We start from the raw sequence: 23,472 nt of genomic DNA on the forward strand, positions 1-23,472 counted from the left end.
GATCGGTAAGCGGATGAGTCACTTCTAAAAACTCTATATGCAAGGTCTAGAAAAATAATCGGATGTTTCAGTATCTCGCCCTGAACGATATTTCTCGATTTCACGTTGTTTGCGCCAATTTCCTGCAGTGCGATTAAATGCTGCCTGCAGAAGCTTTCGCGTTCGTTTGATTAGGAATGTGATAATCATGTAACGTGAATGACTCACGTCTAGAAAGTTCCTGAAGATAGACTTTTGAAAAATAGCAGGTAAAACAATCCTCCCTTCACTAATGATGAGGTTAGCGCTGAGCATACCACAGATGCTTCGTGTGGTACAGTAGGGTCAAAACGACATGAAGCACTGCGCAGTTGCATAAGCGGCTGCGCTCAAAGCGGTGCGGTGGAACGTAGCGATTAGAATCAAGTGGGGACCCATGCTAGCACCTTTCATCAGTTGCAGTTCGCAATGGTACCAACACCTGCATGCCTAATTTCCTTGTCATGTAACTGGCAACAGAGACGCGTGCGCTCAAAAGGAAAAAACCAAAGAGTGCATAGCCTCTCTAGTATTAGATTTTAAAACATGACTTGCTTAGTATTAAATACATTCAGGTATTAAGTTGGAATTGAGCAATAAAATGCAAAAGAATCTTAGCCTGAATCTTACAGGTAAATTAAACGTTTCCAGCTCGCAAGCGCTACAGTTGAATGAATTCCACCGTCATAAAGAATGAGCGGTGAGTTGAGATGATGTTAAATCGGAGAGAGAGTACTATTAGTCACCAACTATATCTGTTTCCAATCAAAACGACGAAACACTTGTATAAGATACCTGGTGGATATGAATGAAACTCTGCAGATTCAGCCTGTATAAAAAGTCTAAATATAAAGAAAGAGGTACCTGCGCTGCACAGTTGTCTCCGTTTTAAACATATTTCACAGTACATAAAACGCTGAAACCAAATTTAGCTCTAGTTCAATTTTCAGAACTTGCAAATGAAATCATGTGTATTCATGGAACTATCTGAAGCGTTCAATACTTTTTCCATATTTCGCAATGGAGTATACCATAAGAAGTGCCACGTACCGGAAACTTTTCGAGACTGAAAATATGGAATGCAGCTAAGGTTGTCAGCGATGACCGCCAGTGAATCGCTGGGAGTAACAAAGAATCCATGTTTTCCCAGTATCATATTACGATCCTTAAAAATACAAAAATGAATGCACGTATTGGAGTGTCTGAAAAGTTCTTCCCCACTTCTCTAAGAAAAAAACTTTTACATCTCTTATTAAAACGAATAAATAATATAATCGCTATCAAGGTTAAGGGCATCACTCCACAAATCTGAGGTGGTACGTAGTTCAGGTTGAGTATTCGTATACGGGATAGTAGATTATGTAGAGGGGGGAGGGGGGTGATTCCGTCCATTTCTTCCTAATTACCATAAAAAACGGCCCGGAAGATACGGCTTCGGGCGTTCTGGCGTACTATTTTCTACAAGGAGTTCGACTGAAGCCCGCCAGGCTTGTGCGGCGCCGCATCTTCCGGGCCGTTTTTTACGGCAATTAGGAAGAAATGGATGGAATCACCCCCTCTCCCCCCTCTACATAGTCTCCCATCCCGTATACGAATACTCCACCTGAAATCCGTACCACCTCAGATTCGTGGGGTGATGCCTTTAATAATACTCTACCAGTTGTTCGTCAAAAACTAAGCGTGCCAAAAAAGGGGATAAGCTATGAAAGAAAATGGAGGAAGTTTCTTGATTATCACTTTTCGGATTCTTTCCCCCGAAGATGGTGCTTCAAAGCTGTAGATAGATGAGAGTTCGATGGTGCTCCGTCGAAACTAAAGCATGAATAAGGAATTGCAGTTCAGCTAAGCAGCTAAATGAATTTTGCCAACAGCAGCTCAAGGGAACTTCTTGAGGTGATGACATGCCCAGCGAGATACCATCAGTATTGACATATTGCATATTTCAATGGAAAAAAAATAAATTTCTTCTGTAAAATGGAGAATTTTTTGGTTGTATACATATAATACACACTATATATTACCATACATACATGAACAACTAATAATCGTGCAATGATAACCTACACCATCTCCATCAAAAGCAGCCCCGAAATCATGTTCGCCTTTGCTCATCTGCTCCACAAGACGTTTTGCATAGGTTAAATTTGGATCAGGATGACATCCTCCGAAATCCGGCATCGGATTAGTTCTGAAATTCAGCCAAATAGATCATAGAGCCAAGTAGATCATAACTGAAAGAAATAATAAGTCCTTACAAGAAACCAAATACTCGATGTCAAGATGCACATGAACTTGAACAGAACGCACGAAGTGCCTTTGATATAGTCGGGTTAAAACAACTTAAAGCCTGGTGCAATCGCATAAGCGGGATGGCATTGAAGCGCACTAGGCTGCCCTTTCGCTTCCTCCCCTTTTCCTTAATATTTTCCTTAGTTTACTTCAGCATATCACGAATCTGACATGGTGAGGGAATCTGCGGGAAAAGCTATAGAAGGGTTTGTAGACTACGGTATCTACATTGGTTCCACATCTCATCTCTCTCTAATCATAGTAAAAAACTACGTGGAAGACGTCGTTCTCTTCTCCCCGGATTCCCTCACCACGTCAAATTCGTGGTATCCCTTTAAGTTTCTCTCCGCTCGGAAAAGTAATTGAGCGTATTTCTCTGACTCCAGAAGAGAGTTAGTAACGGTGCTTACAATAGTCGTCACTTATGAAGTTAAGAGTTATAATAAGCAGTTACATAACTTACTCAATCGATGCGTTAGTGTTAACTATCGCCTGATGTGGCTACCCTCTTCTTAGTTGAGGCGCATCGTCCTCGAACCCTTGCCCAGCTTCTCGATTTACAGCAAGAGCTCGCACAAAATCGATCCATTCATAACTGTTCCACAGCTAGGGAGGCTTCGTATCTCGCGTAAACTGCCTACCGACACCAAGCAACCTGAGTACCTTCACCTTGACTATGTCCGGCAGTTCAGCGCAACGTAACGGAAAATTGTTACCAACGATTCATTGCTCCCTCTACGTATCTGACCTATTTGGATTAGGGATCGGCAGTGTGCTGGACGACACCTTTTTGCAATATCTAGGTAACTTCCACCATATAAGCGTGCAAGTTATATTCGTACGTCCCAAAGCGTATTCAAATCTGATGGCATTTGGCACAAGAAGAGGTACTGCGAACAGGCAAACAGACTTTACATGCAGCCCTAATAAGAAGCGAATCGGAAGTAAAAATCTATGCTCAAGACTGTGTTGTGAGAGAAAGCAAGAAGAATCACACTATTTCTCCTTCATTGATGACTATGTTAGCAGATCCCTGGTGTACATTATCAGTAAACCTAGGGCAATGTAATGAGAGAAGAAAGGATTCCAGCCGGCAACATCAAGGTAAAGAATACAAACTAAATGAATTCATATCCATTTCAAAGCAAACGATCTTCAGAAGCACACTATGGCAAGCAAAATGCAATGCGGCTTCGAGTATTGAAGTAATCGTGGACGTATATCGTTTCATTTTTTGCAAAGTTTGAGCATAAAAAGTGATTCGATCAGAACGATCGTAATGCGTCGAAAGATATAAAGTGGGATGATCAGGAACTTTTAGAAGGAATACACGACACATTGATTTCTCACGACTCTGAAGAAAGAGATCTCGAAGCGTTATCCAGAATGAAAACAGGAAATTTTGGTCCTTTGCTTTTTTTTAAAAGAAAATTGCACTTGAAACCTACTGAACTGAAGCCTTCAACTGACTTGGAAGCAATGCTTCATCTAGGATACAAGAAACAACTTTTCATTTGTATAACGTTTGCTAGTCTACAGCGGGTGCGGGACAAGAGGTACCCGTGAAAACCGGCTGACCGCTCCTGTCCTCCCTTCGGCACCGCGCGCCTCCGCGTAATTGCGGCTGCCGCTCCACCAGCTAGATATCCTCCACGGCCGCCTGAGATCACCTACACCCCGCCCACCTATTGCTCTCTGATCAATGCTGCGCGCGACGTTCGCGCCGCGACGAAGCGGTGGATAGTGCGAATTTTAAAGGGAGGGGGAGTGAAAAACGAATTGCCGAGGCGAATTCTGATGTACGGATATAGTAAACTAAGCGCATATTATTGGGAATAAAGGAGAAGAATAAGTGAAAATTATTTCAAAAAGATGCTCCAGGGAAAAGAATAACACGCATATATTTTCAAACATCTCATAATTTAACACATTTCATGCCCTAAGTTTTCTATATAAACTAACAGTGCATAAGTATGTGTTTGTCACGATGCCATTCAACGAGTTCGTGTTCAACTTTCAACCGCGGCAGTTATAATAACAGCAACATTATGCGCTTATTACTTTGTATACATTCTTTAACTCCTTTCTACATTTTACCTTTTCAAAATTTTACATAGATATAATGTTTATGTGGAGCAAGTATTGAAATATGCCAATATTTGACATATTTCAATACTTGCTTGTGCGTTTTATACAGTTTTATATAATAAAACTTTGTATGGTTCTTCAAACCTCTTTCGACAGCGTTTCATCACTTCATTTCTATCTGTTTTCTGAATTACATCAATATGAAAGGTTAGGTGTATTAGTGGCGAACAGAGACCTTTGTATCTTCGAGATATACCTTTAGGTACAATGTATGTCTGCGAGGCATTATTCGCGCCTCCTTAATCGTTGAATGCCAGTTTTACCCAGCTAGATAAGCAAAAAGAAATCCATAGAAAGCGAAAAATAGTAAAGAGGATAGCATAACATTGATCAGTGGGACATTTTTTGAAACATCTCTTGCATTCCCAGAGATGCAGAGATGAATGAGTGCTTTCCATCTAACAACTCGAAACTGGGTAATTTCATTTTCACTCGCATTTCTAAATGGCATATCACTTGTACAAACTTATTTCATTCTTTCCTTCTTTTATGTTAACTTACAAGCACACTTTATGTAGACCTTCGAACAACATCTAACACCAGGTACTTTCCTTTCCGTTCGATTTTAAAAGCGCATCATAAGAGTTGTAAGCGCGGCGGAAAAAAAAATCGCCGTAAGAGTGGCAGACGCGGCGAAATGGGTGGGGAGGGTGGCGTGGGCGGGGCGTCTTGAAGACGTAGCACAAGAGGAGCAACCAGGCTACTGTAGCGATCATGACGGTATCAGGAGACGCGCGGTGCAATTAACGACGCTCATTAGCCTCCTGGATACGCGGCGGCACATCATACGGGTACCTCTTGACCGTTCCCCGTCTACAGCGTTTCACAGAGAACTGTGCATTACCTCATACAACCGCCGTGGTTAACACCAAGAAGATCGCACAGAATAGCAGATACATAAGGTCCAGTGGCACCGTGCATGGAGTCAACCAGCACTTCGAATTTCTTACCAGTCAGATGACCAGAAATGAGCGATTTGATCTATAGTATACTGTGAACATGGAAACTAATCACAACAAGAAGGTAACGTATAGCCAGGTCAAAACGACATGAACCACGGCGTAGTTGCGTAAACGGCTGCGCTTCAACCGACGCTGTGGGATAGCGGGTGAAATGGACCATTGAGAGCGATGAGAGGTGCTAGTATAGGTCCCCACTCGAGCCTAACCGCTGCAATCTACTACATCGTTTCAAGCACAGCCGTTTCTGCAACTGCACCGTGCTTCATATCGTTCTGACCCCACTATAATCATTGCAATAAAGATAGAAATATTATCACCTTTCTAAAATCAAAAATCTTCTGCATAAGATCAACGTAGTCCTTGACAGAGTCAACCACATCGACAACGAAGTGTCCCACACCATCGACGTCGAACTCGTTTCTAAATAACGATAGATCAAAAGAGATAAATCTACGACAACATGATGTACTTTTCGAGATTTTTTTTCGTCCATTCCAACACAAGCATTTGTTTAAAGGTACTTAGACCCTCATCAACATGAAAGAGTGCGGATCATTTTGAGGATAGAATTGATTGATGGGTTTATATGAGTATTGGAAGTATCGGGAAAAGCACTGGAAGTGGGTGGGAAACCAGGTAAAGTCGGCCAGAGAAGTAGAAATTTAGAAGAAATATATTTATTATATTTGAAGAAAAAGCATTTGACAATGAGCAAGTGTGGCCCAGTCAGCAGGAACAGCACGATTGACTGGTGCGAGACCCTAGTGCCAATTAAAGACAGCATACCACGAGTCTGACGTGGTGAAGGAATTCGCGGGAAAACCCAGAGCTTGAGCTGTAGATTGCGTGGTCAGGGGGGGGGGGGGGGGGGGGGGTTCCGCTCATCTCTTCCTGATCGCCGTAAGAAACGGCGTGGAAGACAACGTATTTTAAGACGATTTCAGCTGCTACGCGCCACCCTTGTGCAAGTGCAATCGATCGAAGATCTGTGATGTCTTCTCACCAGCCCATTAAGGTAAAATCAATGAATAAGTTGTTAGGGGTATCGGAACGTGTGCACAGAGAAGCGTTCTAACGTACCTCGCAATAACTGAAGTGGTTCCCACGCTGTTTTTTACGACGATCAGGGAGAGATGAGCGGAATCACTCTGGATCCCGCAATCTACAACCCTACTTCTAAATTTTCTCTTAATTCCCTCATCATGTCAGATTCGTGACATGCTGCCTGTAAGCGTTTCATTCCTCAGGTGTCGATAACCGGTCACCACTTTTGTTTTGAAGGATAAAAACGCTGCATCGATGCATCGACTGAAATTGAACTGGATGACACACCATCAACCGCCCCGTAGTTGCCCAGAAGTACCAGAAAATTCACATCAATGGACATCCCACCAGCATGCAGTTGAACATTGGTGCCACTAACGTCACCATTACCTTCCGCTCAACCTGGATGCAACTTGGGACCCCACATCTGCACAGGACCGATGTCTTCAAAAAGCTAATGTGCACACGTTGTCTATCCTCGAACGTTTTTAAGCCAACTTCGTGGCCACTGAGAACAGAGGGAAGGCTCACCATGAACAAGCTCTCTGCTACGTCACTGAAAAAAACGACCTTCATGGCATCGCATGGATCAAATACCTTCCAAATTTCGTTGGTTAGTAACCTCGTTCTCAAGGAAGTCAAGTTTACAAATGTTCCCATTGATGAATAATTTTGCTGTATCCGCTAAAAGGGAGTATTGAAAAATTGAACTTATTTTCATATATCCTTTTGATGCTATTGCAGTTTGAAACATCATTCGAAATATTGCCAAGACTGTTTTTTTTTTAACTTTCCCAAACTTGATAAAATGGGAATATGTGAAAATAAGTCGAAGTTCTCGTTCGAGGTGATTGCCATGTGTGGTTTGCATATGTTAAAAGTCCAGTTAACTACGGTTCAACTAATCCAAAAATAATCCATGTGATAATTATGCTTTTCTGTTATGCCAACTAGGTTAAGGTGAAACTTTATTATTGCGCTAACGTTTCGACAAATTCGTCTTTATCAAAGGCCTGACAATTGTTCGAGTATTTAATGCCATGCATATCCCATCAAACTCCTCCTCTTTCCTCGCCAAGCTTCGATATCATTCTATGTACACCACTCAAACTTTCAACAAGAAAACAAACTGACAAGTCCCACCGACTTGCGGGGCTGGTGAAGGAGAGAGGAGTTTGATGAGATATATGTACATCGCATAAAAACATTTTCAGGCCTCGAAGCATTTTCAGGTCTTTGATAAAGATGAGTTTGTCGAAACGTCAGGCCAATAATAAAGTTTCACCTAAACCTAGTTGTCATAACAAGAAAACAGAAATACACCTCCCGATGCCGAGGTTTCAAGAAGAGAGGACTTGGAGATTGTTGAACAGCATATATGCAATAGTCGGAGCCGGTGCTCCGACTTCTTCACCTTCATACGATTGGCGAAGGGACCCCATCACTTGCGTTGCATCCCATGAGCTGGACCCCCTTCACCTCAGGAGGTTTCTCCCTATCGCACCTATGCTAAGTGCGTCAGCGCCAGAAACAAATGTGACTGATTCGACGGAGTCAGATGAGAGTTCTGCCTCCAGAAAGCAATGAGACGTATCAACAACGTTAGACAGATATTTCGACGTGAAGAAGTGAAAAAAGGAACTAAACCTCCGCTGGTCCTGTATGGACCCAATGTAAGGAAGAAAAGTGCGCTTGCACAAGCGTAGCCGCGACTGCTGCTGCAGGGACACTCATGGGCTGCATCTGATTTGCTCAGGTTCCACCTGGCCGGCTCCTAAGGAATTATGGAAAGGTTATGTCCCAACTAAACCTGATCAAAGGGTCCACTGCAGCGGTCACGAAAATTCGCAATTTTACAAAGATAACGAACCTCCCAATTTTGGTGAAATCGCACCGCAGATCTGAACATATGGAGTATCCAGACATCTTTGTAGTTATTTCGTAAATAGCATTTGTTACCTTAAAATACTACATTCTGAACTCTGCATTGAAAATTACGCTACCGAGGTGAGACCCTCAATCATGTCTGCTGCCCGACTGCAGAAAGCGAGGGTCCCACCCCGACAGCAACTGTTGGCTCCATCGCGCCGCACCAACAACGCCCCCTGCGCAAATGCACTGGGCTTCGGGTCGTTTTGAATCGATTATACTTATCTAAAATTTTTCTTTCACAACTAGGAAAAGCAGATGGACATTTGATCAAGTTGCAACCGTAAGGGAAGTAAATGCACAAAAAAAAATGCACTTACAGAATCGGGAGCTGGCCCACCGTTTTCACAGTTGAATTTGATACCGAAATCTCCTTTAGGGCCGCCAGGATTGTGACTTGCTGTTAGAATAATTCCTGAAAGCCGAACCCACACACTTCCCTGCAGACCAAGCAAAAAAGCTAACCTAAAGACTGCAAGTTACCTCCATCAATTTTCTTTCCATCAAAACCCATTCTGATCAGATTTGAAACTGCAGGAGTAGACAAAAAACCATTCTGACCAATTATTAGACGAGCAACCTTGAAAGGAAAGTAATATTAGAAAGGATCATTGAAAACGTAAGTCGATACAAGATGCCCCAGAATGACATTTTAGGTCAAATCCAGAATGTTCAAGCCTACTGATGCTCAGAAATGGATAAAGTAAAAGGTGTTGCACAGTTTAAATTTCCAAAGAATGATTATGCTTTTGTGTAGTGACAACGCTAACTTGACTCTTGTTCGTTCACATACCCCGTTTGCAGCAGCAATTCTGATAATTACAATGACAGCCTCTAATGAGAGGAATCGTCCGTCTCCTCCAACGACTAGAACAGAGCCCTTCTTTTTGGCGCCCAGACCACCATCCAAAACCGCTTGTATGAAATTTTCAGTGTAGTGTTCTTGTTGAAATTCGGGTACCTGAACAACTAGAGATAAGAATAAGGAAAATCTCTTCCACATACAATGTGGATAATATTGCTCTGGGATCGCGCATACGAGTCTGATTGCTACCTGCTCGTGGTGGTCCTGCTTTAACACACAAGCGGGTGTACGAATGTACGCATGGAGAACGTACGAGCTATATAACCTGCGCTGTTATATAATGAAAGACTCCCATACATTGCAAAAAAAGGTGCTGTCGTCTAGCACATCGCCAAAGGTAGCCTGAAAGGTCAACAGCTTGAAGAATCTTTGGCAACAACCATTCGTTTCGCCTGCTGAACTGCCGAACACTGCTGAACAAGCCGCCTTGTCTAGGTTTTACGACACCTGTGTGCACTGCAGCCATCATCAACATCGAAAATTACATTACATTACATCGAAAACACGTGGCCCATCATCAACATCGAAAATTACACCTTATTCTGTGGTATTGCTAATGAAAAGAAGGTAGGCGGCTGCGCGAAGGCTGTGAGGAGCGACTATAGCAACCTTATGGAAGAACTTGGCTCAAAGTCGTTTAGATACGCCATTGCACGAATGCAGAATCGTAGAAGACGTAAACTCTTGATCACGTTCACACAGGTACGGAAAGACAGAAAAGACAAAAAAAGGATGCTTTCTGTGTTGAAATGAATACCCAGCCTGCTGGTGGTCACTGTCGAAATGAACGCAAATGCGAAGATGGAACTTGAACAACAATCTGATGAGCTAGAAAATGGAATTATCCAGCATCGCAAGTCGGATAACGGTGACCGTCCTGTGACTTATGTGAACAGACGAATCTCATCATTGGTTCCACGTTCGACTCTGACCACCTTCCAGTTCTCAGCTTCAAGTTACGGTTTCAAAAAAAAAAATCCGAGGAGTTCCTCTCCAACCGAAAATTGACATGGCTGGTCTGAAAGACTAAGAATGGAGAACGAAATTCCGTCAACGTGTGTCTATTCATGTTGGAGTACGGACCAGAAAGAAGCTTAACGATGTCGATTCCTTCACATCCAGGACGCTGCAAGACAGGACGCTTAAAACGCTCCCGGTTCTATTGTCGCGGAAGAAATCTGCGACAATAGAACCGGAAGCGTTTAACCTTTACATCTGCGGAAACAAAATCCCCGTACAATTCTGTATGTGCCGCGTGCAGGACTGGTAACTTCAACCAGAAAAAGCGTCTTGGAAGGAGGTTGTGTCGTCAACTGCAACAAGACCGCGATAACGAATAGACGTCAAAAGCGAAGGAGTTTGTGAAGGCGTGGGAGACAAGGACTATTGTAGTGGAAAAGTGAAAGTATGCTGTTCAGCCCCCAACACTGCCTGTGGAGTGGCCATCGATGAAGCAACCTTTCGAATTTGAAGGAATCACTTCAGGACTTTACTGAACCGGCAAGCGCCATCAGTCCGTGTACTCAAGCATGTTCATAAACCCACACGTGCGCTTGACGAGGAATTACCGTCCCACATTCTGGTCTGTATCCAAAAGATGAGGAATGGAAAATCGGGTGGAAACGACGGAATTAACGCAGAAATGCTGAAGTATCTTCCTCCATCTAGGATTCGTGAAATGACGAAGGGATACTCGACTCGTGAGGACACGCTATCATAATTCCGCTTGCGTGTAATGTACGAGGTTTTGGAGCGGATTATCTTGGACCGACTTATCAAGCATCGCGATGAAATAGCGCGCGACGAGCAAGCTGACCAGATGTTCATCGTTAGGAGAGTGATCGAAATCTGGCAGGGGTATTCGAAGCCAATGCAATTAGCCTTTTTGGACTAGAAGCTGCATTCGACTCTCTTCATCGAGCCCGTCCTCTCAACGCGCTCCGCGCCGATGGAATACCAGGAAAGTTCGTTCGCTTGCCTGATGACATCAATCAACGAATAACTGCTGCAGTTCGAACACCATCCAGATGAACAACAGTTTGAAGTGGTAACTGGAGTAATACAAAGGGCAGCGGCAGAACCATTCCTATTCAGTTTCGCTATCGATGACATTGTGGGAAGAATCGTCGAGTCGAACAGTCCAGCCGACATCATCCTAGAACCATTAAGGCGCCTCTTGACCGATCTCGAGAACGCTGACGATGTTGTTATATTCGCGGGAAGCATTACGAAACTCCAACATGTTGTCAACCTTGTATCGAAGCTGGCTGCAGCCTACGTCTACGCCCTGATAAATGCATGCAGATGTGCATCTCTTCGAGACCTCGAACGGGGATTTGGATGGAAAGACAACTAATAGAACTCATCGATGGGTCCTGTTACCTGGGCTGTATGTTGAAGAACAACGCCAGCTAAGAGATATATGTTCAGCAAAGATGCGTTAAGGCCATTTCTGCATTTGACTCCTTAACGAAATGTTTCTGGTCGACCCCCGTCACCAACGAAGTCTGCGAGTCTACCTATCAGCAATTCGCCTCATTGTGATGTACGGATCGGAAACTTGAGCAGCACTGTTTACGGTGATGGAGAGGCTTAACTGCATGGAAAGGAAGATGTATAGATGGCTGTTTGGCTACTTTTGGCCTGTGGTACACTACAATGAAGAACATTACGTGGAAGTCGATGTGATTTGCCGGCGGATAACACGTTCATTATACTAACATCTTGCGTGGCCAACGAAAATTGCTACGGAAAATCCAATTCGCTTTTTTTTTGTCGTATAATAAGGAGATCAGAAAACCGTCTTGTTCAACGAATTCTGAGTAGTTTGTCGGCTTCGAGCTGGAAAAAGTCACCTGGCCGAAAACGGATGTTCTGGGCTGAGGTGGTGAAAGAGGTTTCGCAAGATATGGAATAGCGAAGAATGGATTGATTCTGTGCAAGCTCTGACAGAAGATCGAGGAGGTTGGGCAGAGCTATGTTCGAAGACGACATACCTCGGCGAAGATGCGGGCAATCGCGTCACGCAATAATTTCAAGCCATCGATTATGCGGTAAGTTAAGCACTGCTCCGTGTTTTGTTGTCTCAGCAGCGGATGAAACGAGAGCAAAAGAATATCTTAGTCTAAAATAATCCTTCTTGGGCAAGCAGCTGCAGCTGTCTGTGAGCTCGAAGTGGCGAACATTTAGCTAGGTCAAGGTGTGTACATTAATGGCTCTTCACATAAGATATTTATTTTGTTTCATGAGGCTGTGAAGTTTCAAGTTTCAGAAAGTGGTTCAAAGGAAGTAAAAGCAAAACCTATCCGCTACTACACGACGCGTCCGTCCGACACGAATTCCACCGAAGACTCAAGAGGAAAATGTAGGTGGAGAGAGAGGAAGCACCCTTACTTCTGGACGCTCTATTTTACTTTTTTTTTGTCTCGGCAACTTCAGTTTTCATGTCATAGATCCACTAACGCTATCGCTTAGGTCTTAGGGCCCCGACTGATTTAGTTACTTACATCCAGAAGTAACGGCGCCACTAAGTGCCCTCTTATGCGTATCATTTTTGAGTTTGACGACAGAAAGGCGTATTCAAATAATGAGATTGGAAAAAAAAACATGCTAAATCCCATCCTCACCCTTTTCCTTAGGCCACTAGTTCCCGGTTTCTGCCCTTGGAAAGGCTTCGTTGATATTTTTTTGACCTTTAGCATATGTCTGAAATTGTCAATTGGATATCAGTTCCAAAGGGAAACAAACAAGTGGAACCAACAAACTCAGCAAGGTGGAGATGGATCGGTAAGGCAAAAGATTTCCAGTAAAGTCCAATGATAAATAACGGCAAGCTATACACTCGATAAGTAGAACATGCGTAACATAGACAACAACGACGCATTTGACAGATGACACACTAACATTCTGTTCGGACATTTGCGCCCTTGATAGCTCTACTAACATACAATAACGGAATGTGAGAGAAGTGATAAAGACACAGCCAGCATGTCTAGTTTTACAGAAAAATCGTCCTCTTTCGTCTCGCTCTTCTTTATCGCCAGACTAATTGTCGTCATTGACAGTGTGTCGGTAAAAGAGAGCGGACTTATGCACCCATTTGTGATTAGTTTCGCTTCTTATAAATATCAAACGATGCTTAACATCTGAAAGATCGAAAAGAAACAGATGCTATCCGTAAGTAATAAACCAGATCCCGGCGTTCTTACACAATGGGAACATCCGCAACGCTAGTGCGTCACAGCTGCAGCAGCGGATGTTTGCTGTTTGCGAATGCAATTGGAGCAGCATCAACTGCCTCTGCGAGGAGACTCCCGAAAGAGGATTCACAGCAAAACACATCAGCATATCATTTCTCATAGAAATTATAATGGGTGTAGACCAGCGGCTTCACAACGTGCGCTGTTACATCTACGGATGAAGCCTACTGTGTTTGACCTCGAAGACCTAAAGGGGTGTGCTCTTGTGTTGTGGTTGCTTCTGCTCGCCGCAGTATCGTGCAGGAGCGCTGCAGAGGAAGGCCTACCCGTTCAACTCAATCGCTGGCCTGTACGCTTTCTATACTTTCACTAATGAATATAGCACTGCAACACCTCTTTGGTATAGTAGGGTCAAAACAAAATGAAGCACATACGCAAATGCGTACGCGCTTACTCTAGAGGTGCTCCGATGGAGCGTAGCGGCTAGAAGCGTGGTGAACTTTCTGGTACCACCCATCACTGTAGTTTGCCACGGTACCACCTTGGTTACAACTATTGTCCCCACCACGCCGTTTCGAACGCGTACGCAACACCACAACTAAACTCGTGATTCATGTCGTTTTTACCCGACTATATATTTCAAAAAAGTATAAAAAACCTCCGTCTCTAGCACCCACTAAATAGTCTGATGCATCGACTATTTATTTTTTTTTTGTTTTTTTTTTCTATTTTTTTGCTCTCGCGTCTGACATCTGTAAGTGATGTACGTGGTACGCTTCGTTGCAAGTTAGGCCTCATCTAAACATACTTAGACGGCTGCGGAGGGTGGTCGCGTGGCAGCCGTTCAAGTATATTTGGAGCGTGCTGAATCGTGGTCGGCTCTTGACCGGGCTTGGGGCTTCGCTTAGTCAGTGTCATGTTCTAACCAATAGTGTCAGCTTTAAGACTTCTACATGTTTCAAGAGGTGACCTACGATGTCGTACTCGCAGTAAAGGAAGCACTTCTAGAAACAACAGCTTAGTGAACCCGTGGTGGGTAACAGTAAACAGTGGCACTGACTCCACTCACTATCCAGGTTCCAAATACTTCCGATTAAACCAAAAGCAATTCGTAACATGGTTGTAGCTAAGACTCCCAACCTCGCCAATCCAGCATGCTACTACGCGACCGCCCCGCAGCCAACTGAGTAGATGAAGGTGAGACCTGCAAGTCAGTCCATGCCGTATTATTCCATTCAGGGGCGGAGCCATCCAACACTGGAGACGCAATTTTCTCGCGGCGGCTAGGCTCATAGGCACCACGATATCACACGAGGAAGACTCCACCGGACACCGCCAGAGCAAGGACGCACGGAACTACGATATCAAGCACCGCGGCGCTAGCCCACAGGCGTATAGAACTCCTATAGAACCTTAGGAGTTGTTTCCGATGTTTTGTGTGCAGTCCGCCCAGAGCACGCAAACGCTTAAAAAGAAAAAATGAATATTTTCTGGCTTCGATTCCCACGTCTTTCCGCCTTCGTGTATCTGTCAGGTCGGTCTTCTTCTATATTATTTCTTTGTTTTATGTGTTTAATAGGTTATCTCTTAAATGTGGTGGTACGTGTTCCCTCACACAATTGGATTATGTGATTTTTTCCCAAATTTTGTCTTCTAATGCATGCGATTACGTTTCACCAGACATCGTTTAGTGTACCGTCTGTCAGCCTTTGTTGTCGCATGCACATGATCATGCGAACAATTGGATGCTCTGGAGGGTAAGCCAGATTTGTGCTGTTTCGTTCCTACCTGGTGGCTCCCTAAGGCCCTGTTGGATTAATGAAGCTCAAATAATGTGACTTTGGATTTATGACAACAACTGCAAGTACTATACCCCTCCTAATAGTGTGTCTAAGCAAATAATTGTCCACGCGAACGCTTATTGAACCTGAATACAACGGCGTATAGCTCATACCTAGTTGTGTTAAACAAAGGTTTCCCTATAATCCATCATCTGAAACATTAGCAGCGGGTCATGAAGGCGTGCAAGTATGTCAATATCTGAGATTGTTCGTAACCAACTTAGTTGAATTACATTCTCTGCTCTTCAAAATACTACTGATTCAGTTTATATTATGGATGCTACTCGGAAGTAATTTTTTAACATTATTTTGTTTCTCCTTTTATAACAAGTAACAAGTATACAAGTAATATTGTCCCAATTCTAGTGTTGCCATGAATGGATGCCAGTGTGTGGTGTAAATAAGGGCAAAGAACTCCAAATGCATCTCTTCGTCTTTCATGGATATTCGAAGGAACACATTGCGGAGTTCAAGTCTCAGAAAAAGAGCCGGAAAGCTGCCGCTTCTGAAAAGCCAGTTCATAGCTGCATATTCCGTGAAACAGTGTTCAACAGTGCGAGTGGACTTGGTCGACATAGAACTGGCAAGCTTGCGGACGAACATTCAGCACCAACTATTGTGTGTCCTCTCTGCAGAGAGAATATTAAAGTGAGTCACATTGATGCTTTCACGTTTTTGTTGAAGTGATTCTACCAAACCCATACGTGTAGAACCACAGTGAGTTCGCAGAGCATACTCATCAATATCATGCTGAAGACACAGACGAGTTCGTGGTGGAGACCATCCTATTCCAGAATTCATAAAAGTTTCCATAAAAACTCAAGAATGAGATGTTGGAAGGGAAAGCAAACGTGAGGATGGGCAGGTTTCTCCAGCTGTTCATTGCGCTTACGACCGAGTTGGAAGAAGAGCGGGAGATCATGGTTGGAATCTTAGGCAAGACATCTTTATTTGATCCATTGCACTTTATATCATTTAGAAGGAGAGGGCTGGAGGAAGTAAGGTGAAGAAACTGAAGGTGAACAATTGGACCTTACAGCAGCGACGGAGATGAAGAGATGATGGAAGTAGTGGTGAAAGATGATGTGGAAAATCAAGAGGTTGCAAGAAGTTCGACGGATATGGACGACCGCCACAAAGGTATTTTTCAAAGGATGGAAATGGTTATTGTAGTCAGTTTTCGTTTTTCTGTGTCATAAGAAAATAATATGCGTTTAGGCTTGGGCATCAGCTCGTGAGAGTGTCTTTAAACTAATGAGAGAACCAACGGAAGGCACGCAAATGGAGTTAGAGCAGGCGCTACAGGAAATGGAGGAAATAAGCAAGATATTAAGCTTGTTAGCAGCGAATATTGGAAAGAGCGGAAAGCGGAAATACTGCTCACCGCCTAGACATGCCTTCGGTCGGCCGTTCTCAAGCACTGACACCGATGAGAAAACTGCACAAAGTCTGAAACCACTCATATGCAAAAGATATCCTCCGAAATATTCGTTTAGCGCTCTCATCTACGCAAGGAACAGCAGGCTAAGCGGAAACCAACTGTGAACATTCCAGACTACGCGCGGGATAAGAGGGACCCGTGCGCTGTTTGCCTTCGGATGCAGCCAAACAATAGTGCAAGCAATCAAATTTGTTGGATTCAGTGTTCAACATGCAAAGATTAGATGCATACCGAATGCATCAGCAAAGTATGTCCTCGTGACGGCACTAAACTGGACGAAGTGATAGATAGCATGTAGAATAACAGAACATGTGTGCTTATTTAGCAGTTCACTTGTGTATGAAGAAATATGGTTGTAAACATAAATGTAAACACAAATACAATCTGTGGTTATCTATAGTGTATAAACTTGGTACAACAGACGTGTGAGCTTCCTCTCCAGAGCATCCAATAGTTCGCACGATCATGTACATGCGACAACAAAGGATGACAGAAGGTACAGCAAACGATCTCTAGTGAGACGTCAAGAAGAAAGACTAAAGGTGCAGAGAAAGATGTCGGAGAAAGTGTGAAGAAGAAGAAAATTATTGAAATTGTGAGTCCCCACGTAATCGCATGCATTAGAAGACAAAATGTACATTAAGGAAAGAAACCACACAACATAATTGTGTGCGGAAATGTACACCAACACATTTAGGAGGCAAGCTATTGAACACATAAATCGAAGAAATAATAGAAAACAAAACTAACCTGACAGACTCTCAAAGACAGAAAAGACGTGGAGATCAAAATCAGAAAATGTTAATTCGGCCTGTCGACACTCCCGGTGAGAGCGACGCCCAGATCAGTTATTAGAGGTGGTACTTGCTCTTTGCTTGGGTCGAGAGCTGCTTCCACTGCGCAACGCTTGCTGGTAGCAGCGAGTGATTCACCTTTCCTGCCGTGTAGTCGCAGGTTTTGGGCGGTGGCTAGTGGTACTCCCCGCTGGACCGTCTTGTAGTCCGTGTAGTCATGTAGTTTTTTTTTGTCGTTTGGTAGTTCGCATGGAGTGCGCATCATGTGGACCGTCAACGGGGCACGAGAGTGTTAGCGGTCGGTTTTGTTCGTGTTAATGTGCTGTTTGTTTTTTTTAAGGCGAGAAGGTCATGGGTGAAATGCCGTTGGTGTCGTTGGGGGGACCACTCTGAAACACCCAAATCGAACTGTATCTGGAGTGACCGTTTGAAGAGAATCGTGGCGGGAACTTCGATTGTGCCAGTCTGCACCTGCATTCAGAGTGGGAAAAGATCACGGAGCACACTTGAGTAGCTGAGTCAGTCGGGGCCATAAGACCTAAGCAACACTCTTAGAGGATCCACGACATGTAAGTTGAAACTATTAGGTAAAATAAAGACAGAGCTGGAACTACTACTATTTTAACTTCACCAAATCTTCTAAACGAAAAAAAAATGTAGTTGTGGAGGCTACTCAGTGACGTCCTTACTTCTGGATGGCCATCCCCAACTACGTTTTATTCCGAACAAGCTTACGAGGAATAATTAACCAAGTCATATCATGTGATGCTTCCAAAGAAAAAAAAAAGAGCCGAAAATGAATTCCATAGCAGTCCACGATCACTAAGCATGCATGCAACAACTTTTCTTCACGCATTTTCTTTTTTTTTCTTTTCCATTTGTATTCGCAAGTTGGGCGGGTGTAGTGTAGCAGTTAGAGGTTCCGCTTACTGCACAATCGATCGGAAGTTCGAATCCGCCCTAGTGCTCACCAAGCCTTTCATCCCTCCGGGGTCGATAAATTGGTATCAGACTTGTCTGGGAGGATAAAAGCACTGACTTGACACATCGGTTAGCCACCGCAAGTCATTGTATAGGCCAGATAGAGTCATTGTACACGTTCGTAAACCTCAAACGATTCTGAATTGAAGTGAACGTGGGGGCGCATCCCAAGCGGATTGATTAACGCCAGAAACTTTAGCTTTACGAATAAATAAATAAATAATTTTATTTATTTATTCGCAAGTTGGTGGCCCTAAAGAGGGCCGTTGGGTTAGCATTTATGAAGGCTGTTCACAATCGTCTGCTTCGCGACTTTAACTGGACTTCCGCAGTTGGGGCAAAGTCGTTCCTTCCAGAGCAATCCACGATCAGCGAGCTATTCGTCGAATTCCTCCTTCGACTTCGATGCAAGCTCCGGCCAAGTGGTAATCAGTAATCTGACTGAAGTCACAAAGAGTCAGCAATTTAGAGGCACCCATTAAGCAAATGGAATGACAAGAACGGTTACCGTGTTTTATGGATGTCTTTGCTCCTGTTGTGCTCCATAGCCTTTTCGCGCTCTGGGGCCAGGTACGGTACTGCCACAGTCGAAGTTCCCTCCACGATTCTCTGCAAACGGTCACTTCAGATACATTTCGATTTGGGTGCGTCAGAGTGGCCCCCCAACAACATTCTACCCAAGTTCATTAACAAAAAAAAGGAGAAAGGCAAAAATTCAAAAAAAAAATTAAAAGAGGGGAAGGGAGAGAAAAGAACCCCGCGTGGGCATAAAACGCGTTTTAGTGATGGTTGCTGCGCGAGGATATTTTGAGTAGAAATAAACATTGCAGATGAGTTCCGGTGGTGTGCTGGTGGTGTAGATGTCCTGGTTAAGTGGGCCCAGTAGTGTGGTAGGGCAGCGTTTTAGTCGGTCGTGATGTGTTGTTGTGATGAGTTGCGGAGCACCAATTTAGTATGTTGGCTGGTACGGGCCGATGTTAAGATTAGTGTTTTACATATGTCAATGCGAGTTGTTTCGTTTACGGTGTTTGCTAGAGTGGTTCGTTTTCTGGAGGTATCCATAGTGTTTGGATTTTGCGCGGTAACTTTGTTCGGGTTTTTTCGTCCTGCGTGCAGTTCGTGAAGTTTTTCCGTTGTCCCTCTCTTGAAGTTTATTTCGTTATGGGTTCTTTTTCGCTCTCTTTCTCATGAGGTCTTTGGGGCATTTTTTTTAGTTTCGAAACTTTTCGTGTTTGGATCTGAATTGTGGTGTTGTGAATTCCCGCGTAATTGATTTGGAATTGGGCCAGGGTGTTGCGAAACTAATGACCAATTCGAACTTGAACGTGGTGTTTCGAAACACTCGCCAGCTATACCTATAGCTGCTTAACGTGGCTACGGCGAAACGCACGAGCAAATCCCCACGCAGCACCGCTCCCGCCTCGTCATTCTATATAAAGGCCCATGCGATCTGTTTTAGTTAGAAAGGCTGCCGGCAGTGTTAAGAGCCGCGCTGGGGCGCGGTTTGGCGGCTCTGCGGTTTTGGTGGTTATTGAACGCACTGTTCTGAAGAGTCAATAACCACCAAAACCGCGGGCAGCCAAACTCAGTTTCTTGGTGTTCTCTGCTGTTCATACTCTACCGGTATTCTCTGGCTAAGACTTTTACGTTGCCATTCTTGTACTCTTCGTTGTCATCCGGTTTTCCAATTCATATCCTCTTAACATTTGCAGTGTATTTACGCTTTCTATTTTCTAGATCTTTCTTGCCACACATCTTGCGACTTTATTTGAACTGTCTACCTTGTATTTGTTTTTGCCATTCCACCTCTTTGCTTATTCTTCGTATTATACGGCCGCATTTGTTATATGACGGTGAATTTTGTTAATGGTCGCCGTTCGTTTGTTACCTTTCTGGTTCGTGTACTTGATCTCATCTTTTCAGGTAGTGGTGGGCCCGCCTGTCAGTCGCGCTTTGTCTTCTGATGCTAGGGCTGTTGTCCCGATACCCAGATGAGGTTCTATGACAGACGCTACTGAGTGGGTCTTTGCAGGAGCTCAACGACGATATCAGCGTACACGGAGGAAGAGAGGCAAATTGATTCAAACTCAGCGGCCGCACAGATCTCCGATTCGATGTCCTCTACCAATCGGTCTGTTTTAAGGAATCTGCGTGCGTTCTTAGAGACCTAGAAACATTCAACATTATTTTGGGTAATGGCTTTCTTAGTCGCTTGCCATCGTGGAGTATAAACTATAAAACTGTATAAAACTTTTATATCGCTGAACAATATTTATGACTTGCTAAGATAGCAGGTCATAAATACTATAAGCCATTGGATCCAGCGTCAGCTCATATGCAGTTTTTGTCAAGAGAAATATGGATATGCAACCCAGCATGGGGTGTACCAATTTGTTTACCTTCTGTTTGGCCTCAATATTGCCGGCGCTTATTTTTGTCGAGCGATGTCTCGCATAGCGGCGGGCTTGGAAGCTAATTGCTTGGCGTGGCTGGACTACATCGTCGTCTTTGACAAGGACTTCCCGAGCCACTTGGCGTCTCCTAGAAAGGTCCTTTATAGCTTTCGTTTGTTTAAGACGAAATCTTCAGGTAGGAAGTTTTCAGGAACCGCTTGATCAAAGATTTCTTTTTTGGGTCACGAGATTCTGGGTGATTCTTATAGCCCCGCCGACCGCAACTTGAGAGCGATCCGTGAGTTCCCTAAACCTTCCACGATCAAAGAGATTAGAACCTTCTTTGCCATGGCGAATTTCTCTTTTATCGCCGCACCCCTTTGCGCACTCTTAAAGGACAAAGTTAGGTGTGTTTGGGAAGCGGAACAGGAGGAGCTCTTCCTCCGTTTGAATTAAGAATTTTGTCTTTAGTTCAAGCCGTACTTAGCCCATTCCCCGAGATGACGAGTTTTATTTGTACACTGATGGGAGTCAAGTAGCGGTAGAAGCAACTTTATTTCTAAAGCAGGGCCCACTGGTAGCTGTAGGATACGTCAGTAAGCCTCTGTCCTGCTTACAACGGAAGTAGAGTCCCACTTAGATCGAATTGTTCGCTACTATAAGCGCACTTCGGTTCTTCCACGTAACCATATACTGTAATCATACCGCATTCTTTTCGGATCACAGTTTGTTCTCGTTGCTGTCGTTGAAGCATAACGATACCCACAATAACCTGGCCAGGTGGGTCATTGAACTTCGAAGTTATGACGTTTCCATCGAGTACCTTAATGGATCCTCTAACGTTGTTGCGGATACCCTCTTTCGCGTTCCGAACAGCCAAGTTCGTTTCGTGGACGACTCTTCCGAAACCGACGATATCGTCAAGTTCGCGGTGAGCATTAATGAGTGTAGGTTGTGGGTCTACTCGCTAAGATCTCCTGTAGTTTTTGCTGGGAGCCCAGTGACCATTCATCCTTATGACGCCTATCATACTGATAAAGATGCTACCTCAGATCACGTAGACTGTTATGATTTCTTTTGATTTTGAAGATCTGTTCAATCTTCCACTATCAGCCAGTTTTGTTTAAGGTTTTTTTCGCTTATATGTTTACATTGCCTTTTATATGCCGGTGCTGTACGATTGCGTAATCACTATTATTGTATGCCTTTTTCCCCGACGTACAATACGATGTGTAAACTTTGCATAGCACACATATTAGCGTCTCGTTCAAAGCATCCAATGGTTCGTACGATTAGGCAAATGCATGTCACTACGCTGCGACATTCAATCTCCGGCGTTTCTTCTCTCTTTCACGTTTCCTTTGACATCATGTGTTGTACCTTTTGTAATCCTTTTTTGTTGCATGTGCCTAATCGTACGAACCATTGGATGCTTTGAACGAGACGCTAATATGTGTGCTAAGCAAAGTTTACACATCATATGAATACAAATGTTTACATTTTATATTTCTACCAGTCTGACCGTCAGCTAAAGCAGGACTTTAGACTTTCTCTGGTGTTCCCTACACTCGTGATCACCTATCAATGACTATTTGTAGTCGTGGCATTTTCTGCAAAATTAGAATTGTGTTTTTCTAACAACGCTTTCCTCTTCTTTTTTTTTATAAATTTGGGCGAAACATTTCATAGTTTTCTTAACATACGCATCATTTCTTCATTTGAAGAACATTCAAACTTCAGCTCCCAAATATTCCTCCGATACAAAATAATATAGGCAAAATTTGAAAGCGTTACCCTAAGTATGGGTTTTATTCCTGTTTTACTCCAACAGATATAACAGAACCAGTCTGATCGTTCGACGAAAAGTCGGACTTCAGACTTTGTGTGGAGTTCGCTTCGCTCCCCTTCACTGATCCATGAAAATGAATACTAGTATTACTATACTATACTATTATTCTCTGAAATTAGATTTGTGTTGTTCTAACAACGCTTTGTTCCTCTTTTTTTATTATAAATGAAGGCGAAGCATTTCATAGTTTTTTTTTCTAAACGCGCCAGTTCTACATTTGGAGACTATTCAAACTTCAGCTCCAAACACTGTTTCGAATCCAATGTAATGCAGACACAATTTGAAAGCATTACTCGAAGAATGGGTTTTCTCTTGTTTTTCGCTAACAGTTATCACAGAATGATGTTTTAACATGAAACGACGTGAACAATATTATTGTACTGATAAAGATAACGTTCCGTGACAGATCATGTAAATCGTGGTTGCTGCTATTTAGGCAGCTGTTTGCATGCGTGTTTCCACTTTCTTTTGAAATGCAACACGGGCAGTGGCCACGGGTATGAAACGTCCCATTTACCTTTTGCGACATGCACACGAAGCTACTGCGTGATAATACTGCGCTATGGCACAACAATTAAACGCCGTTGAACCAGTCGCACCCAATTTTACCGCTTTACGACAGCGCATCAATTCGACGTCGACGTTGAACCCGTGTCTCTCCCTTTTACCGCTCCATGACGCGGACTCACCAATTTGACGCCGGTGGAAGCGTCGCACCC

At 43.6% G+C, this 23,472-nt stretch overlaps 4 protein-coding genes across 8 annotated transcripts in view; 1 reads left to right on the forward strand and 3 right to left on the reverse strand.

Moving 5' to 3' along the window:
- RB195_018575 (uncharacterized protein) overlaps positions 1-14,372 on the reverse strand; it is a gene marked incomplete at both ends in the record, with an annotated part of 43,713 nt that extends 29,341 nt beyond the window's left edge. The window contains 10 exons of one of the 2 annotated variants that reach the window (XM_064186072.1): positions 1,069-1,183; positions 2,083-2,206; positions 5,300-5,436; positions 5,735-5,837; positions 8,332-8,420; positions 8,711-8,805; positions 8,874-8,970; positions 9,184-9,351; positions 12,882-12,960; positions 13,016-13,173. In XM_064186072.1, coding sequence (XP_064041951.1) covers positions 1,069-1,183; positions 2,083-2,206; positions 5,300-5,436; positions 5,735-5,837; positions 8,332-8,420; positions 8,711-8,805; positions 8,874-8,970; positions 9,184-9,351; positions 12,882-12,960; positions 13,016-13,173 — 1,165 coding nt within the window. Of the gene's footprint in view, positions 1-1,068; positions 1,184-2,082; positions 2,207-5,299; positions 5,437-5,734; positions 5,838-8,331; positions 8,421-8,710; positions 8,806-8,873; positions 8,971-9,183; positions 9,352-12,881; positions 12,961-13,015; positions 13,174-14,262 lie in introns of those variants that run through there. The other variant, XM_064186071.1, reaches the window with a different exon arrangement.
- An 827-nt stretch (positions 14,373-15,199) lies between these two features.
- Positions 15,200-16,840, forward strand: RB195_018577 (uncharacterized protein; the record flags this gene model as incomplete). 3 transcript variants are annotated; one of them, XM_064186074.1, is made up of 4 exons in its annotated part: positions 15,716-15,943; positions 16,006-16,061; positions 16,335-16,467; positions 16,514-16,840. In XM_064186074.1, 4 exons carry the CDS (start codon positions 15,716-15,718, stop codon positions 16,838-16,840), a joined length of 744 nt encoding a protein of 247 aa, XP_064041956.1. The 3 variants fall into 3 exon arrangements, with proteins under 3 accessions (XP_064041955.1, XP_064041956.1, XP_064041957.1); XM_064186075.1 differs by lacking the exons at positions 16,006-16,061; positions 16,335-16,467; positions 16,514-16,840 and adding exons at positions 15,200-15,211; positions 16,090-16,098 and having other exon boundaries at positions 15,662-15,943; XM_064186076.1 differs by lacking the exons at positions 15,716-15,943; positions 16,006-16,061 and having other exon boundaries at positions 16,376-16,435.
- A 697-nt stretch (positions 16,841-17,537) lies between these two features.
- Positions 17,538-17,795, reverse strand: RB195_018578 (uncharacterized protein; the record flags this gene model as incomplete). Its single annotated transcript, XM_064186077.1, has 1 exon — positions 17,538-17,795. One exon carries the CDS (start codon positions 17,793-17,795, stop codon positions 17,538-17,540), a length of 258 nt encoding a protein of 85 aa, XP_064041958.1.
- Positions 17,796-18,879: 1,084 nt separating this feature from the next.
- On the reverse strand, positions 18,880-21,843 carry RB195_018579 (uncharacterized protein; the record flags this gene model as incomplete). Of its 2 annotated transcripts, none has more annotated exons than XM_064186079.1 (4): positions 18,880-18,952; positions 19,020-19,120; positions 20,911-21,052; positions 21,728-21,843. In XM_064186079.1, the coding sequence occupies 4 exons, from the start codon at positions 21,841-21,843 to the stop codon at positions 18,880-18,882; spliced, it is 432 nt and encodes a 143-aa protein (XP_064041959.1). The 2 variants fall into 2 exon arrangements, with proteins under 2 accessions (XP_064041959.1, XP_064041960.1); XM_064186078.1 differs by lacking the exons at positions 18,880-18,952; positions 19,020-19,120 and adding exons at positions 20,523-20,678; positions 21,522-21,676 and having other exon boundaries at positions 21,760-21,843.
- Between the last annotated feature and the right edge of the window lie 1,629 nt (positions 21,844-23,472).

The sequence above is a fragment of the Necator americanus genome, chromosome II (genome assembly GCF_031761385.1).
Source record: "Necator americanus strain Aroian chromosome II, whole genome shotgun sequence".
NCBI classification, from domain to species: Eukaryota; Metazoa; Nematoda; class Chromadorea; order Rhabditida; family Ancylostomatidae; genus Necator; species Necator americanus.